Source organism: Semicossyphus pulcher, unplaced genomic scaffold (assembly GCF_022749685.1).
Source record: "Semicossyphus pulcher isolate SPU_LCO1_2020_fin unplaced genomic scaffold, fSemPul1.0.p SCAF_3, whole genome shotgun sequence".
Taxonomy (NCBI): domain Eukaryota; kingdom Metazoa; phylum Chordata; class Actinopteri; order Labriformes; family Labridae; genus Semicossyphus; species Semicossyphus pulcher.
Window position 1 is genome coordinate 13,260,651 of NW_027211704.1, and position 15,942 is coordinate 13,276,592.

The 15,942-nt window shown below is 39.2% G+C and overlaps 2 protein-coding genes across 2 annotated transcripts; both read left to right on the forward strand.

Annotated features, from left to right (window-relative positions):
* Positions 1-2,009: 2,009 nt before the first annotated feature.
* LOC138606081 (tumor necrosis factor receptor superfamily member 4) lies at positions 2,010-7,496 on the forward strand. Its single transcript, XM_069678540.1, has 8 exons — positions 2,010-2,091; positions 2,239-2,331; positions 2,417-2,551; positions 2,633-2,699; positions 2,900-3,171; positions 3,257-3,367; positions 4,051-4,104; positions 7,228-7,496. The coding sequence occupies exons 1-8, from the start codon at positions 2,010-2,012 to the stop codon at positions 7,494-7,496; spliced, it is 1,083 nt and encodes a 360-aa protein (XP_069534641.1).
* Positions 7,497-11,638: 4,142 nt separating this feature from the next.
* Positions 11,639-15,510, forward strand: tnfrsf18 (tumor necrosis factor receptor superfamily, member 18). The gene is made up of 7 exons (XM_069678451.1): positions 11,639-11,757; positions 11,916-12,038; positions 12,170-12,301; positions 13,462-13,570; positions 13,657-13,727; positions 13,833-13,958; positions 14,930-15,510. Exons 2-7 carry the CDS (start codon positions 11,924-11,926, stop codon positions 15,082-15,084), a joined length of 708 nt encoding a protein of 235 aa, XP_069534552.1. The 5' UTR covers positions 11,639-11,757; positions 11,916-11,923; the 3' UTR covers positions 15,085-15,510.
* Positions 15,511-15,942: the final 432 nt, after the last annotated feature.

Sequence of the window (15,942 nt, forward strand, 5' to 3'; positions counted from 1 at the left end):
AATAGCAAGCAGCATAATTTCCGATGGTAAAACCACAGAGCATGTAGGCTTTTTTGTTCCTATCAAAATAGCTCTAAAGCCCTTTGTCTTTATCAACGATAACATTCTGTTTCCAAAAGACATTTATAATGGAAGAGGCAGAGTAAATATGTATCCTTTTATCAGTTTGGTTTGTTGCTAAAATAAAGTACATATTAGTGCATATTTGTATGGGAGCCCTTAGCGGACATGCATCCATACATTTTTTTTATCAAGATCTCGACTTCTTTATCTCGTTATCTCGAGATCACAAAGCTGCACCACCGTAACATCAGGTGATCATAACTCATATCCCCAGCGTTGCAAAGGCACAAAACGAACATAGAAACAGGCTTAACTTAACTCATGGGCAGCATGGCATGTGGTGGTATGTTTTATCACAATAACCAGCTTATTGTTTCATTTTCTAGATCGCTGGAAAATTATCCGAGCTTTGTTATCTGAGATAAATGAATCCATTAAAATGGGACAACCAGCTTTGTTTTCCAGCGATAATGAGAAAGTCTGGATCCCGAGAAGACACCTGGAAATGACTCGTTATCACGGGGAAAACGGAGTAAATAAAATGTATGGATGCATGTCCGCTAAGGGCTTCCGTATATTTGTATAAAACAGAGCTTATTTATTTCATATCAACCTCAAACATCAGGTATTGAATGATCTGTGAGGTAAAATCATTAACATAAAAGTTTTACATGTAAAGGCTGTTTGAACAATTGAATTACAGGAAGTTAAAAAGTACTTTTTTTATTTTCACATTCACTCAGCAAGCAAAGGTTGCTGAAAGCCGTGCATGTCTGCCGTACAACATTTTTACATTACAGACTACTTTTATAGAAGAGTTTTTGGATTAGAAAGCACTGTTCTAAGCAATAATCAATATGACACAAAGTCTGTTTTTTACAGAAGCCCTTAGCGGACATGCATCCATACATTATATTTACTCAGTTTTCTCGTCATTACGAGTTTTCTCGAGATCTCGACTTATTGTTATCTCGGGAAAACAAAGCTGGGTTTTCTATTATAACGGATTAATTTGGCCCATTATCTCGAGCTTGTTTTCTCATGATAATGGGATAATTTTTCAGCGATCTAGAAAACAAAACAATAGTCAGCTCACTGTGGGGCGCCGATTAAATCGGTGACCATATACAGAGGCTATAGTCCTTGATGCGGCGGCCCCGGGCTCAACTCCCGCCCTCGGCCCCTTGCCGCCTGTCGTTCCCACTCTCTCTTCCCCCCTTTCCGCCACCATCCACTGTCCTCTCTCTGAAATAAAGGCATAAAAAGCCCCAAAAAATTAAAATTAAATTGTCTGCTCACTGTGATATTACAGACCAGGACATGCCATGCTGCCATTGCACACACTAATGAGGAAAGTTAAGCCTCTTTCTATGTTCATTTTGTGCTTTTACAACTCTGGGGATATGAGTTTTGATCATCTGACGTTATGGCTGTGCCACGTTGTTATCTCGTGGTAAATAAGTCGAGAGCTTGAGAAAACGACCAAAAATAACTCCTTTTGACGGGGAAATGTGGTAAATGTAATGTATGGATGCATGTCCGTTAAGGGCTTCCGTAGTTTTTGACTTTGCAAACAAAGAAATGAATGAAACAAACTAACAAAATAAAATGCCAGTCCCATTATAACACATAGACACATCTGTGGTACAGTCTGAACTGTGCCTTTATTTCTGTGGCGTTCATTAGATAGTCATTGAGGTGTAAAACATGAAAGTGTACTTTTAGCTTAATTGTGTTTTCACTTCTATTTATGACATTAACATTATTTGGTTCCAGACAAAGAGAAAAGGTTATGTGAATGAGTGATTAAGTGTGAGCAGACACATGGGGTTTTCCGTGAAGTAGCTGACTTTATAACTGATGCCTCATCAGGTGTGTTTCAGTGTCACTCACTGTCTTTGGTCTATCATACAGGAAGCAGCTCAGTGGCCCCTGAAGTGTTGAGTATGGTTCAGCTCAAATGTCTTTTATTCACTTTGGCTTTTTGTGAACTCATCATTCATTTGGATGCCAAGAATTGCCCAGATGGTAAGTACTGACTTTTATGTGTATAATTTTCCTCCTGCATAACGGCCTAGTAGTGGTGTTTTTTCTGAGCTACAACTTCCTCTATTTCATGCTTTGCTGTGATTAAAACGTGCATTTTTTCTCTGTGAAACTTGATAATAAATCAAGGTCACATAATCATAAGTTGTGCTGTTTGTTTTGAAGGATTTTACCGTCCGAATAATTACGAAAAGTGCAAAGTGTGCACGAGGTGTGATGTTGGTGAGTGGCGACAAAACATGTGGTTTACTTTGTCTGCTTGATTTTCTTCTCTGCTCTTTTAATGAAGAAACGCTCTTTGTTGTAGCATCGGGGAGTTCTGAGATAGCGGCGTGCACACAAACGATTAACACGAAATGTCAGTGCCGTGGAGGGTTTGTTCTCAGCGATACTGATTCTTCCACCTGCAAATGTGAAGCTGGATTTGGCAAAAAGGATGGAGGTACAGAAATGGATCACACAACACTGCGTGTCATATGTGAAAGAAATACACTTTATAATGATTTATTCTTTTCCTCAACAGAGTGCTCAAAATGTGATGACGGATATTTCAGCAACCATATCAACTCACCTTGTCGAAAATGGCAAGAGTATGTCCACTGAATACATGTGGTTCTTTGTTCCACTATTCATTTTATATATTTATTTTTCATTCTTTTTTCACCACTTTTTTTTCTCTCTTTTTTTTATGTATCTTATCTTTTTTCTTTTAATAATTCTGTAGGCTATGTGAAAAACTAGATTTGAATTTCTAGACATTTACAGCTGTATCTTCACTTCTTCATTCTAGATGCAAAGCAGGAGTGATTACCAAAGGAACCGAGACCACAAATGTTATCTGTAACAAGGAGTCGAAAACAGACGTCACTACATCCCCCACATCAAAGACAATTCTTTCTCTAAACACACACTCAGCACCCCAACGTCCACACGAGGGGGCTGACACTCACAAGAAATATACCACCACCACCAAGAACGCCAGCACATCTGCTCCAGGACGCCCCAGAAACACCCAAGAGGAAAAAACGCAGCATCAATCTTCTATCACGGGCAACCACATAGGTAAAACATGCGCTGCTATCTTTATTACAGCATCTTAGATTAGTAATAAATATTTAATAACCTGTAGCTTTTTTGTCTCACTCAGTTATGGTCCTCCTCATCTGCGGAGTTGTTGCGCTGCTTGTAATGACCCCTATGATCTGCAGGCTGCAGGTCACTCCTCGCCGGCAGAGAAAACCAGCAGAAAACCTACAAAGTATGTAGCAGGATTTAAACAAAGTGGTTTGTCAGAGGAATAGTGAAATATTTTGAGAAATATGAGAGCTGGAACTGCAGGCGAAGATAGATACCACTCTTTATGCTAAATGTGACGCTAAAGCTGGCTGGCTCAGATTGGTAGCAGGGGGGAACCGTTAGCTTAAGTGTGAACAAAGTTACCGCCCATGACCAAGTAGGCTAATAGTCCGATGTATCCTCCAACCTATCGTGTTTTTGTGAAAGACAAAACAAACAAGATATAACCTGCTAATTAGTAGGTTTTCGGTGTCCTGGTAAGCATTTTTTAAATTTATATTTGGACAGAGATTTGCTAGCTTTTTACCCTCTTATCTCAATGCTAGGCTAAGCTAACCTGCTATTGGCTGTTATCTCCTTTACATTTATTCCTGTGAACATTCAACTTCTTGCACTTTATTGATTGACATTTTTCTTTAGCTTATAGTCACTGTTGCTTGCCGATTAGTCTGTCTTGTATTATTATATGTATTTAATGTTTTAATGGTATGGTAGGTGCTATGGTACTGTCTGCGCTTAACTTTTCACCAAATGTGCCAAATACACTTTTATAGAAGTGAAAAGTAAAGGGAAATGTACTTATTCAACATTGTAAATACTTTGTAAATTTGACTAATTACGCTGTAATGCTTTTTTGTTTTTCAGCACAGGACTCATTGTGTCAGAGGCCAGTTGAGGAAAGCGGCGATGACAGCCAATGTCCTCTCAAACAGTTTCCAGCAGATCCCTGAGGTGAAACTAAAACTCTGTCAACAAATTCTGTGAATTTAATGATATGATAATCATCTTATCAGTAATGTCCAACAAATTTATGTTATATTTTCCTTGTATTGTTGGCTTGACATTAGGAAGTACTTCAGAAAAAACTATTTACTGTATTGTTGCAGTTGTGTTCACAATATTGTATTCAAAATTTGATTTGTGTTTCTTTTGTTGTAAGATAGGGATGGTTGAATATGAAACATCATACCTCACATTTATGTTGTCTTTCACATGTAAATCAATTTAAAGGTAGGTAGTAAAACTTTGCTTTACTACTAAAGCTGAATGCCTTCTTTAGTATGACCTTAATGACCTCAGGATGGGACCATCAACGCCTCATGGCATTCTCAAAAAATACTGTTGACTTGACTGAATGCTCAGTTATTTAAGCCTTATGATGTTATATAATGTGAAATGTTTTAATGGGGCGACTGACAAGTTTCTGAGAAATGCACAGTATGAAGGATATTATAGTAAAGGTAGTAACACAAATAGTATTGAGCCAAACGATAATGAACTGCTGAAAAGCCTTAGAGACACGTTATGCTCTCTTCATGCAGACTTTATTTTCATCTTGTTTGAATCACTTTTGTTCCATTGATAGCAGGTGGGTTAAGGCGAGAACAGAGGTGGTAAAAAATAACTTACTTTCAGTGTACGTGGGGTTGGGGGACTGCCCCCTCGGTGGAGCTGAATGTTTTTTTCCGTCTGAGAGAATCTTCCTGTTTCATGTTTTCGTCTCAGCCATCGGAGAGTGATTTTTTTTTTTTAAATGTTAGGACTTTCATGTTTCGATACCTCACTGGAGAGTTCCCCAAGCTCGGTGCATTCAAACTAGATATGAAAGTATGATCTAATCTTTTTTTAATTCACTTTTGTTTTGTGAAAAAATCAGATCCGCAAACTTTAGATGACAAGTGTTGCGTTGTACTTGCTTGGCTCTGTGTTACTTGTTGAGTAGTTTGCAGTTTGACAGCGCCCTCTTGTGGAATACTCAAAGTCCTGCATTTGAAATTCTACTTTAACAAAAACACAGACATTTAGCATCGCTTTTTCTTATTAGTAAAAGTTTTTATTTTATTTTGTACGAAATATTTGTCATTTGAACAGTTATATGGATAAAATCTGTGAAGCTTAGAGGGGAAATATCTCCTTGTTGGAACTGCTAATAACTCATTAAATGTGACGATCCCAGACTACATAGTGTTTAATATAAGAGGTCATAACATAAAAGGGTGGGGATCATTGATTTAATCAGAATGTGTTTAAATATTTTTAAGATTATCATACTTATCAATTTTTTCATTGTTTCAATTGTTTGGTTTCCTCTTATTTTGTGTCTTTTTTTATTATTGTGTTTCTTTTGCTGTGATCATGTGAAGTGCCTTTGAGTATCTGTCAAATAAATGCAGAGGCGTAGTATTGAAATGTAAATATAAAGTATGAGTGCCTCAGATAACAACCCTTGTGTGGAACCCATGTTCCACCTCTTCCTTAACAAGAAACCAACTAGATTAGCTGCTAAGTGACTCTTATTGTAAATCACGTCTTTTGCCTCAGATATTTGTTCTGTTTTCAAAGCGCACTGTGAGGCCCCGAGAGTGTGTGCATAAAGATTTTTTAAATCAACTGGTCTTCTTGTACAACTAAACCAAGTATGAGCGTTGGTAACAGAGAGTGTGCACAAACAATGGAAACAGTTCTTGCAGATATTTTCTGTAAATGAGACTGATCCAGGAAGTTGGTGTGTGGTTTTAAAGACATAAGCAGCACGTGGACCAAAGCCTCTCTATGCCTCACTGTGTAGGGTGTTTTTGGCTGCCTTGTAAAGTACAACAACCTTTCTCGTTCAATAACAACAGAAAATGTAAACAGCGGTGTAAAGATACATTTTTATATATAAATCTGTTGTCTTTAATTGTCTCTGTATTTTTTACCTGGTTTTATAGTGCTATTCTCGTTTTATATGTGCTATTCATTCAGAAGAAATTACTTAAGTTACAATCTCTTCAGCAAACAGTTATCATTGCAGATGAAATCGTCAATAACCAAGTGAAAATGTAACAATAAACTGAATGTTATTGTTTCTCCCCATTGCTTGCTGTGCCTATAAATAAAGTTTTCTTTTAGTGTTTTTTTGTTTCCATGCATGCATGTGTTCAAATGAGTGACAACATCTGTATCTTTTTGTAGACATTGAAATGAAATAGCCATTGTCTTAAAAAAAAGCCACATTTTGTTTACCTTAATTCTGTGTACTCCATCATAATCTGGCACCTACATTACCTTGAGGCAATTTATCAGACTTTGCAGAACTCCATTTGACGCCACAAAAGGCTTTGTAACACCTTTTTGGATGACCACCGGGGTCAGCCCTACACATGGGTCTGTATGTGACTGAGTGAGTGACGGTACTTTCAGAGCCAGAGAGAGATGCGACATTGCAATGGCGGATCATGGAGCATATTGAACCTCCACTGACGCGACTCTCTGTCAACATGGCTCTGGATACTTTGTCTGGGAAGTAGGCGGGGCTGCCCCTCTCTGTCATCGGCCTCATAAGGATAGTACGTGTAACACATTGCCCACAAAAGTGCACATTGAGCTGATGCAGTCTGGCACAGAACCCCTCAAGACATGTAAACAGACTTTGTTGCATACACTAAATGGAATGCCCCCTTTAAGACAATAAAGCATGAAAACCTCAAGTAGGTTAACACTTTCTTCTCGTTCTTTCAAACTTTGCTGTGTTTGCACTGTGGTTGGCAGAATATAATACCGAGAACGACCTTTAGTGTTGGGTGATGTTTTCTCTCCTCAAAGCTACTTTGAAAGAAAAGCTTCACAGCAAAGGACGCAAACAGACTGAATAAACTGATTAAGACGGCTGAGTCTGTTGTGGTCCTGCAGCTCGTCAGAAGAGGTGGTTGAGGTTCTCTTCACTATTATGGACAGTGACTCCCACCTTCTATAATATGCTGGATAATCTGAAGAGCAATTTTAGCCACAGACGCCTCCATCCCCTGCTGTTCCACAGAAACCAGTGACCCCTGTTTCCAGGGGTCAGTGTGGACATTGAGGAGGATTATAAGTGCTTGGGGGTGTACTTGGATAACAAACTGGACAGGGCTAAGAACACTGACGCCGTCTACAAGAAGGGCCTGAGCAGGATCTACTTCCTGAGGAGGCTGAGGTCCTGTAACATCTGCAGGACGCTGCTGAGGATGTTCTATGAGTCCGTGGTGGCTAGTGCTATCCTGTTTGCTGTTGTGTGCAGGGGCAGCAGGCTGAGGGTAGAGACTGAACAAACTGATCTGCAAGGCCAGTGACATTGTGGGGCTGGACTCTCTGATGGGGGTGACAGACAGAAGAATGCTGTCCAAGTTACGGGTTATCTTGGACAATGTCTCCCACCCACTCCAATGATGTGCTGGTTCAGCGCAGGAGCACGTTCAGTCAAAGACTCATTCCCCCGAGATGCACCACAGAACACCACAGGAAGTCATGCCTATCTATCTATTGTACCAATAAGCCTACTTCCAACTAGAAAAAGTTAAACTACAGCAAAGTTACCAAATTCAGAAATGTAGTAATAATGTAATAAATTTGCTTTAACTACTTAAAAAAAAATCTAATTATCTTTAAAAATGTGACATAAAAATATAAGAAAATACAGTTTAATTAAGTCAGACAGGTTTTTGGGGGGTTTTGTTGACAATGTCTTCAAAAATTCTCTTTGTTGTTGTGAATAAAAAGCAACAAAAAATACAAATGAATAATGAATTGTCCATTCTCTTAATTTAAGAGAATGTATTTCACTACCCACTAACACCTTCTTTACTTCTGTGCCCTTAAAAGCGATTAATTAACCTTCAGTAAACTTTTATATCATCACGTTTTTCTACTAGTGACGACTTAAGTCTGCGTCCCACCCTCACCATAAAGCCACACCACAACGCCCTCAGAGTGGGTGGCTCTGACGATGCACCCTGACTACTGTCAGCTGCGTGTGAGTGCGTCCACTGTCACGTCATCACGAGGGAGGGTTTAAGCATGCGACTGTGTGGTTGCGACTGAGCGTGTCTGACGGAGGGAGAAGTGTGAATGTCTTTGTAGATCCACATGTGGTTTTATGGGCTTAAATTCAGAGGGGGGTTGTCACTAGAGAATCTACCAAAGCACAGGATTACATGCATTAGATGAGACGCTGTATGGTACTGCTCACATGCCCACACTGAATCCATGCAAATGAGGAGCTCAGAAAACATCAGGCTTCACCATCCAAAATGTACGTGACCACAAGTCACGCATTAATATAACACTTTTACTTCACTGTCTTCAGAATGAGTCATAAACAGACTATTAGTGGGCCTGAGAGATTTCCCTGCAGACCACAACATCTTAATCACCCTCAATGACAGCAGTACTTCACCCAGGGGTTATTGTTGATCTGCTTTTTGTTATTTAGAACTGTATTTCATTTCTTAAATGGTTTTAAATTTAAGGTGGTTTCAAAAATTGGAAATCACTAATATTAGTCAGTTTAACATATTAGTGATTTCAGCACATCTTAAAGGTGTGTTGAATACACCAGGAACCCCCGTCATGCAGCAAATGTCAACAAAATGAATCACACTTAAATCCTTGTACAATGTGAACTTCCCAATGTGCAAAATCACTTGCTCACCTGCTGTACAAGTGCTAAACACAGCATGAAGCACCGCAAACACACACACACACACAAAAAACCCGGTGCAAGCTTAACCACATGTCACATTGTTTCTACCTGGGCTTTCAGTATGAAGATATCACAAAAGGCCAGGGGTCCAGGGTTAAAGATCACAGCAGAGTCTCTGTGACTTGATTGGATATGTTTATTTGATCTTTTTTCCACAACCCTTTTTAACAGTGATCTTCTGATTATTTTGGGGCTGCCATTGTGAAAAACCTACATGGTGTGGGGTACATAAATTAACATGAGGTATAAATCAGAATTTAATGCAGGGATAATATGTTGGATGTAGGTCTATCACACGTGTTGATTTTATGGCTTCTTCACCCATTCGGGTTTTTCCAGGAGTCTTAACTAGAATATTGTTATTCTGTGGGGGTTTTTTCCCCATTAGTTACCTTCTTGATGTCAACTGTATCCAAACACAGTCATATCAGATGCCTTGTCTGTAATTAAGTAGTGATGGGATACATTTCAAAGGTCAGAAAAGAACTGCTGCTAGGCTTTGATGACGTTGATGGAAACTCCAGTATCAATCTACAATTTATCCATCCATTATCTATACCGCTTATCCTGTTCAGGGTCGCGGGGGGCTGGAGCCTATCCCAAAGTGGGTTACACCCTGGACTGATCGCCAGTCAATCACAGGGCTGACACATAAGCCGTTTTTCCACTGGTCAAAAAGCCCGCTGACACCCGGCTTTTTTGCTTAATGGGAAAGGCTACAATCTGCATTCAGACCCGGGTCAGATGACTCTGCAGCAGGCAATGATGGGAACACAAAACCTGTGTCAACACGCTAAATTTAGGTGGGAAAGGGGAAATAGAGACAGACAACCTTCCTTTTTGCACCAAATGATCGGCAGACCGGGAGTCAAACCTGAGGCCTGCCGACAACCTTTCACGCTCACAATCACACCCGCAGGCAAAAGTCCCCAATGAACCTAACGAGCATGTCTTTAGACTGTGGTAGGAAGCTAGAGCAACCAGAATGATCCCACTCATGCACGTGGGGGAACACAGCAAACTCCACACAAAAAGGCCCTCTATGTCCGAAGCTGTGAGGCACCAGCGCTAGCTCTTCACCACCGTGCAGCCCATCTGCAATCCATCAAAATCCCAATTAAACCAACAGAGGTTTAAAGTAACAATCTCAAAGATTTTCATTTAACTAAATGTCTGTTAAGTCACTATCTATCATTGAATGAGGTAACACAATGGTGATTGAGCCTATGGCCCACTGTTGAAAGCTTTTGTATTTGCAGTATTACAGACTGGGTGTCTGGTGCGACATTTGCGGAAAAAAATCACAAGCGGCGCCCAGTTAGTGACGCGTTCTAATTATTTTTTTTATTTTATTCGTTTATTTGACAGGGACAATGCACAGCTTCTTAGCTGTACCAGAGTTAGCTATAAGCTAATTTGCATCTGTAGTCCCTGCAGGAAACCATCACACAGCAGTGGTTGGTCTGCCAGAGAGGGAAGGCGGAGCTAAGTGGCTGCTTTTCCGGTCTCTGCAAGTGTTGGGAGTAAACAGTAATCTACTATGGCTGAACAAACAAAGAAAAGATCTATGACTACAGATACAACTTCAAAAATAAGTGATAATCCAAAGAAAAAGAAACAAATTCAACGCTCCAATGAAGGCAAACAGTCTGAAAAGGAAAACGACCGTCAGCGAGGTAAATCAAGACTTACAACCGGAGCCAACCGTGGACGTCACATATGCAACACTGTCTGGATATCTGGGAAGTGTGCTCCCGCAATTACCTTTTATCACCATAAGTGCCACCAAAGAGAACGAAACTGACATCTTCGAGATTACCACTTTAAATAATTCAAAAAGCGAAGTTATAAATAATCTGTAAGAACTCAATTGAAAACAAATCGAATGAAGAAACAAAACTTGAAATTTAGTTGACCGACCACATCGGATCTGGTCATTTACTTAAAAGAGAGGAGATAAGATATTCAATCGACCCTCTTTGGACTGCATTACCAAAGCCTACTCATAGTGCTCCTTCTTTTTAACACTCCTTAGAGCTAGTTAATAATGGATTTATGGATGTAGAATATGTGACCAAAACCAAAACCTGTTCAATTTCAAAATACAGAAAAAGAGAAAGTGAATTCCTGCATCTTAATCATTATGTAAACAGGCACTAACAATCCTGCTCTTAGGAGTTTGGTAACGTGTCTGTGCTGCATCTTCAGAGTGCAGGTGGTGGTTAAACTGTAATTGCTGAATCTTCAGGTTCTGCTGAAGAAAGCTGACATGACAAAACCTGAAAAACCTCCAACGCCAACACACCTTTATAAGAAAGGCTGTATAGAAAGCAGACCGGTAGCGCATATGAGAATTGCCTGTTTGTGTAAATCTGTTCAACAGTTCGTGTCAACTGTCTGATTTTGATGAAGCAGACTCCCCTCCTTGAGACTGCTTTATTTGTACCTGTGTAGAAATGTAATAAACGTATATGGGTAAAAAAGAACATACTAATAAAAAAATGAATAAACTTGTTACTTCTGTTTTTTCTTTTTTTTTTGCTGCATCAAACTGCTTCCAATAACTACGAGTGGTCTTTCACTTCCTGTAGTGCTGTATGTGTCTCACTAAAGTCTCTCGGCTGGCTAACCACAGTCACATCTACTCACAGTCTCAACATCTGACTCTGACGTCAGCCAACACACAAGATAAAAACCCGAAGGCTTGAGCAGAGCACTGGCCAGTATGACTTCTCTGAGCCTTTCCCTGGTGTTACTATGTGTTTGGAGCATTTGGACTTCAGAATATGTTTCAGGCTGCGGTGAGCGACAGCGTAAGGTGGACGGTAGATGCTGTAACCTGTGCCCCCCAGGTAAAAAAAAATCTTTAATCTTTAAAATAACAAGATAAGATTGTTTTATTTAATGGTTAAATTGTTTTATCTTCCTATTACAGTGCCTTTATGATGTTATATGAGAGGTCGCATTTAAGGATCTGAGTGTGAATGTTGTATCTGATTTTGCTTTGAAGGGGAATATATGACGGAGTACTGTTCAGAGCACAGGCAGAGCATCTGCAGCCCCTGTGCAGAGGGCTCCTACTCAGATCAGTATCACCTCTTTAACACATGTGAGGAGTGTCAGTCATGCCAAGGTGAGACAGACAGCGATGATTTCAGGATCTCTATTGACACACATGCCACTGATGCTGATAACAGTGGAAATAAAGAGAAAACACTGTCGTGACCTGGAAGTCCCGTGGTTTGAATTCTTGTCTCTTCACAGAATATACTCAGAAATGTACGCCAACCACAAATGCAAAGTGTTCTTGCCGCCCCGGCTTCCTGTGCTCCAACAATGTCTGCTCGAAGTGTGAGGAAAATAAATGTGTCACCGGGGAGAGACTGAACAGGACGGGTGAGAGTGGACTATTTTTCTTTGAAGATGAAAGAAATGTGTTTAAAGCAGTTTGTTTTGAAAATAACTTGCTGATAGGAATCTGTTTTGAAGACTGTATTCAGTTAATTTGAGGACGTCATACCAGGAGGTGTGAGGTGCCCGAATGGAAATAAATATGGGTTAGCTACAGTACAAGAAATGTAGGGCGGTTTATCGGCCCCAATACGTTGTTTTCCTTTAAATCAAATTCCATACAAAAGCATTTATTACTGCATTTATTAAAGCAAATGAAACCGTTTGAAGGGGTGAAATTTTACAATTTTTTTGCCACGTATGTCGTTCAAACGTTAACGTGTTCACGACTGCTGGCACTTAAAGTGAGTGAAAGGAGAACTGCTCATTAAAATGTCAAGAAGACCAAGTCTTCAAAACTTCGCAGCTGCATTCATTTATTTATTAAAAAGTTTGGCAATATTATAATAATTTCTTGCATTCGGTACTCCGGCCCCAATACATGGAAATAGATTTAAGTGTCATTTTTACAGCAGAAATGTCAAATATTTGCTCTTTCCAGCTCCTTATATGTTAATATTGTCTGCTTTTCTGTGTCACCTATAATAGTACGGGGGCAGAATTTGGCAGTTGGACTGTTGGTTGGTCAAATCAACAAGTTGAAGATTTTTGGCTTTTGGAAATAGTGATGACCATTTTATAACTTCTTTTACATTTTATAGACTAAAAACTTCTTTATTATTTAACGCTCACAAAATAATTTCATATGGAAGTCATTCTTTTTTGTCAAATTTCAAGTGAGAGGAAATTCAAGCAGTGCTGCTGATCAGACATTAATCTCCTTGATGAGTGTTTGAAAAGGGTAAAACAAAACATCAGCAGAGCGTTAAAGTCACGTCGGACAGAGAGCCAGCTGTGGTTTGACTTGAATGGAAGAGTCTACAGCCGTGCTAGATGCTATGTGAAGCTATACGTTGTTAGTTTTACTGTCACAATGATAATGCTGACATGCTGATACTAACTGAGAACAATGTTTTCCACGTGTACAGTGTTAGCATGCTTACACTTGCTAATTAGCAATCAAACACAAAGTACAGCTAATAAAGTTTTTTTTAACTTGGTTGAAGTATTGGTCAAATTAACAGTTGGATCGTCTGTCTTTGCAGCCAGGTCCACGGGGAAATGGCTGACAGAGTATTCATATCAGTGTGTGCCTTTCTGCCCCGACACTGAATATTTTGATGTGAATAAGAAGATCTGCAAGCCACGGACTCAGTAAGACCCCGAGACTTCAGCCAGCTACATTAATAATTAACCATAAAGAGCCAAATTACTGAAGCATAACAATGTCTGCTCAACAGGTGCAGTTTATTTGGACTTACTGAGCATTTTCCAGGGAACAAAACCCACAACTCACTTTGTGATGAACGTGGTATGTACACATATATTTTATTGACAGATTTTTGATATAATTTACAATACTAATGACAATTTAGTTGAATTGAACTAACCCAACTATGATGTCCTGTTTCAACAGAGAGGCCTGGAAATGGCAGAGACTTTTTTCATGTGATCCTTGGCATCGGCTTTGTTTTGCTTTCTCTCACCCTCCTTGTGCTTCTGACTTACGCCTGTATAAGGAAACTCAGGAAGCACAAACCAGGTAAGTAGGGCCTAAATGGAAATCAATATAATGATAGACATATCAGTACATGATAATGTTTTTATCCAATCCCGGGCATGCTTAGAAATCACTTTTTCTTAAATACCAAGGCTTACAGTTTCTTTTGCTTTTTTTTCTGCTTCACACAATAAATACGAAGGGCAGACCTGTGAAGATAAAGTGCTTATACTTAAACAGAGCCTCGCACCTGGAGGTTTTTGTGTTTTAAAACTTTCAAAATCAAAGTTGTTTGTCTTTTTGCTGCAAAATTGCTCTTTCATCTAACGTCTTGGTGGCAACTGTTTTGAGATCTAACTTGATTGACCAGCCTCACGGCAGTTCACTTTTTGACATGAAAGAGTCCTTTTCTTGTGATCAGTGTCAAAAAGCTGTGATCATTTTACTTTGATGATTTGGTGTAAAAAAAAACAAAAAAACTCAAAGAGGAGTTGAATCCTTGTAGGCATGTTTTGTACACAATGATGCTAAATGTGTTGTTCTTTTTCATGCTGGAAGACGATGTTCAGCACGTTGTTTACGAGAAACAACACCCGAGAAAAGTACACTTCCTGCTGAAAGACAATGAACAAAAAAATGGGGCACAACTAGACGGTTACGTTGGCTCCAAAACTGGAAGCAATTCGATTTCTTAATAAAATAATCAAATTCAGATATTTTTAAGTCTTTGAACTGTACATTGCATTTTTGCTGTCAAGTGAAAAAAATTCAATTAAAAAAAAAAATGTACATTTGAGATTTCATACAAAAAAAAAACACTTCAAATGAAATTGTAATCAGTATAAACATATTTAAAAATAAGCAGCTTCAGAAATGAAGGGACATTAATGGGGAACAGTAATTCATTCATAGGACAAAAGTGATGATGTGACTGTAAAGGTATAAAATATGAGATGGCTGCTGATGATAGTACTTATTTCAAAATACTTTTTAATGTATTCTCCCTGCTTCAGGTGATAAACCGTCTGACTTTGTAGCAGTCTCCACCGACGTCAGTGACTTTCACCTGTCAAAGGAGGAGAGCGGCCTCCAGCTCATCATCCAGGATGAGACCAAGACCTGCAACAGCTTGTGCAACCTACATGTGGATATAACAAGTTTGAGATGACGCGATCGGTCTGTTCAAACTGGAGCAGGTCTATAATATTGATTAAAAATGAAGATGAATTTAAGCATCTTGCTCGGCAGACAGAACTGTCCAGGTTAGAGATGCTGGTTTGTGAATGAGAGGTTCTTGGTTTCATCTCAGGCAGGATCGAACTATGCAGTCATCCTGCCCTCATTACTACTGTGATGAAGTGTCCTTGAGCAAGACACTAAAGCCATATATGCTCCAGTAGAGCTACTCAGCGGTCAAGGATTAGACATCCAGGTTTGAAAGTCGTCTGTTCACATTGTTCTTTAAAATGTCCCATGGAGCACTTGGGTGTGTGTGTAAAGATTCTTTTCTTTTCTTTTCTTTGTGTCATTCAATTCATATTTCCAAAGATGTCAACTCTCTTTTTTGTAGCGGGATTACGATGATCAGGGGCAGCTGTATAAGCTATATATATATATAATTTTGTATTGTGAATTGAATGTTATTGCATGTATGTATTTTACAGTGTTTCATTAATAAAAATAAGCTTAAAGCTCCTGTGAGGAATTTTTGGTTTGTGTTGATTTTGGCGACCTGTGGACAAAGCCGTACCTCTGAGCTCTTTGCTGTTTTTGTCCTGTACATGCTTAAGTGGTGTTTTTTTTAACAATGAATCTCATCTTGCTTTATTTAACAGTCATATGTATCACTCACTTAAAATGTCTGCCCTGGAAAATGTAAACAAAGGCATCATGCAGCTAATCGCTTCATCTGACTCTACCCCCGCCAGCAGTTTTAGGCATTAAAAATAACTATATAGAAATAATCAATCTTGTCGCTGGTCTGGTTTGCTTTTTTAGTCATACAGAGTAATCACAATAAATTTCA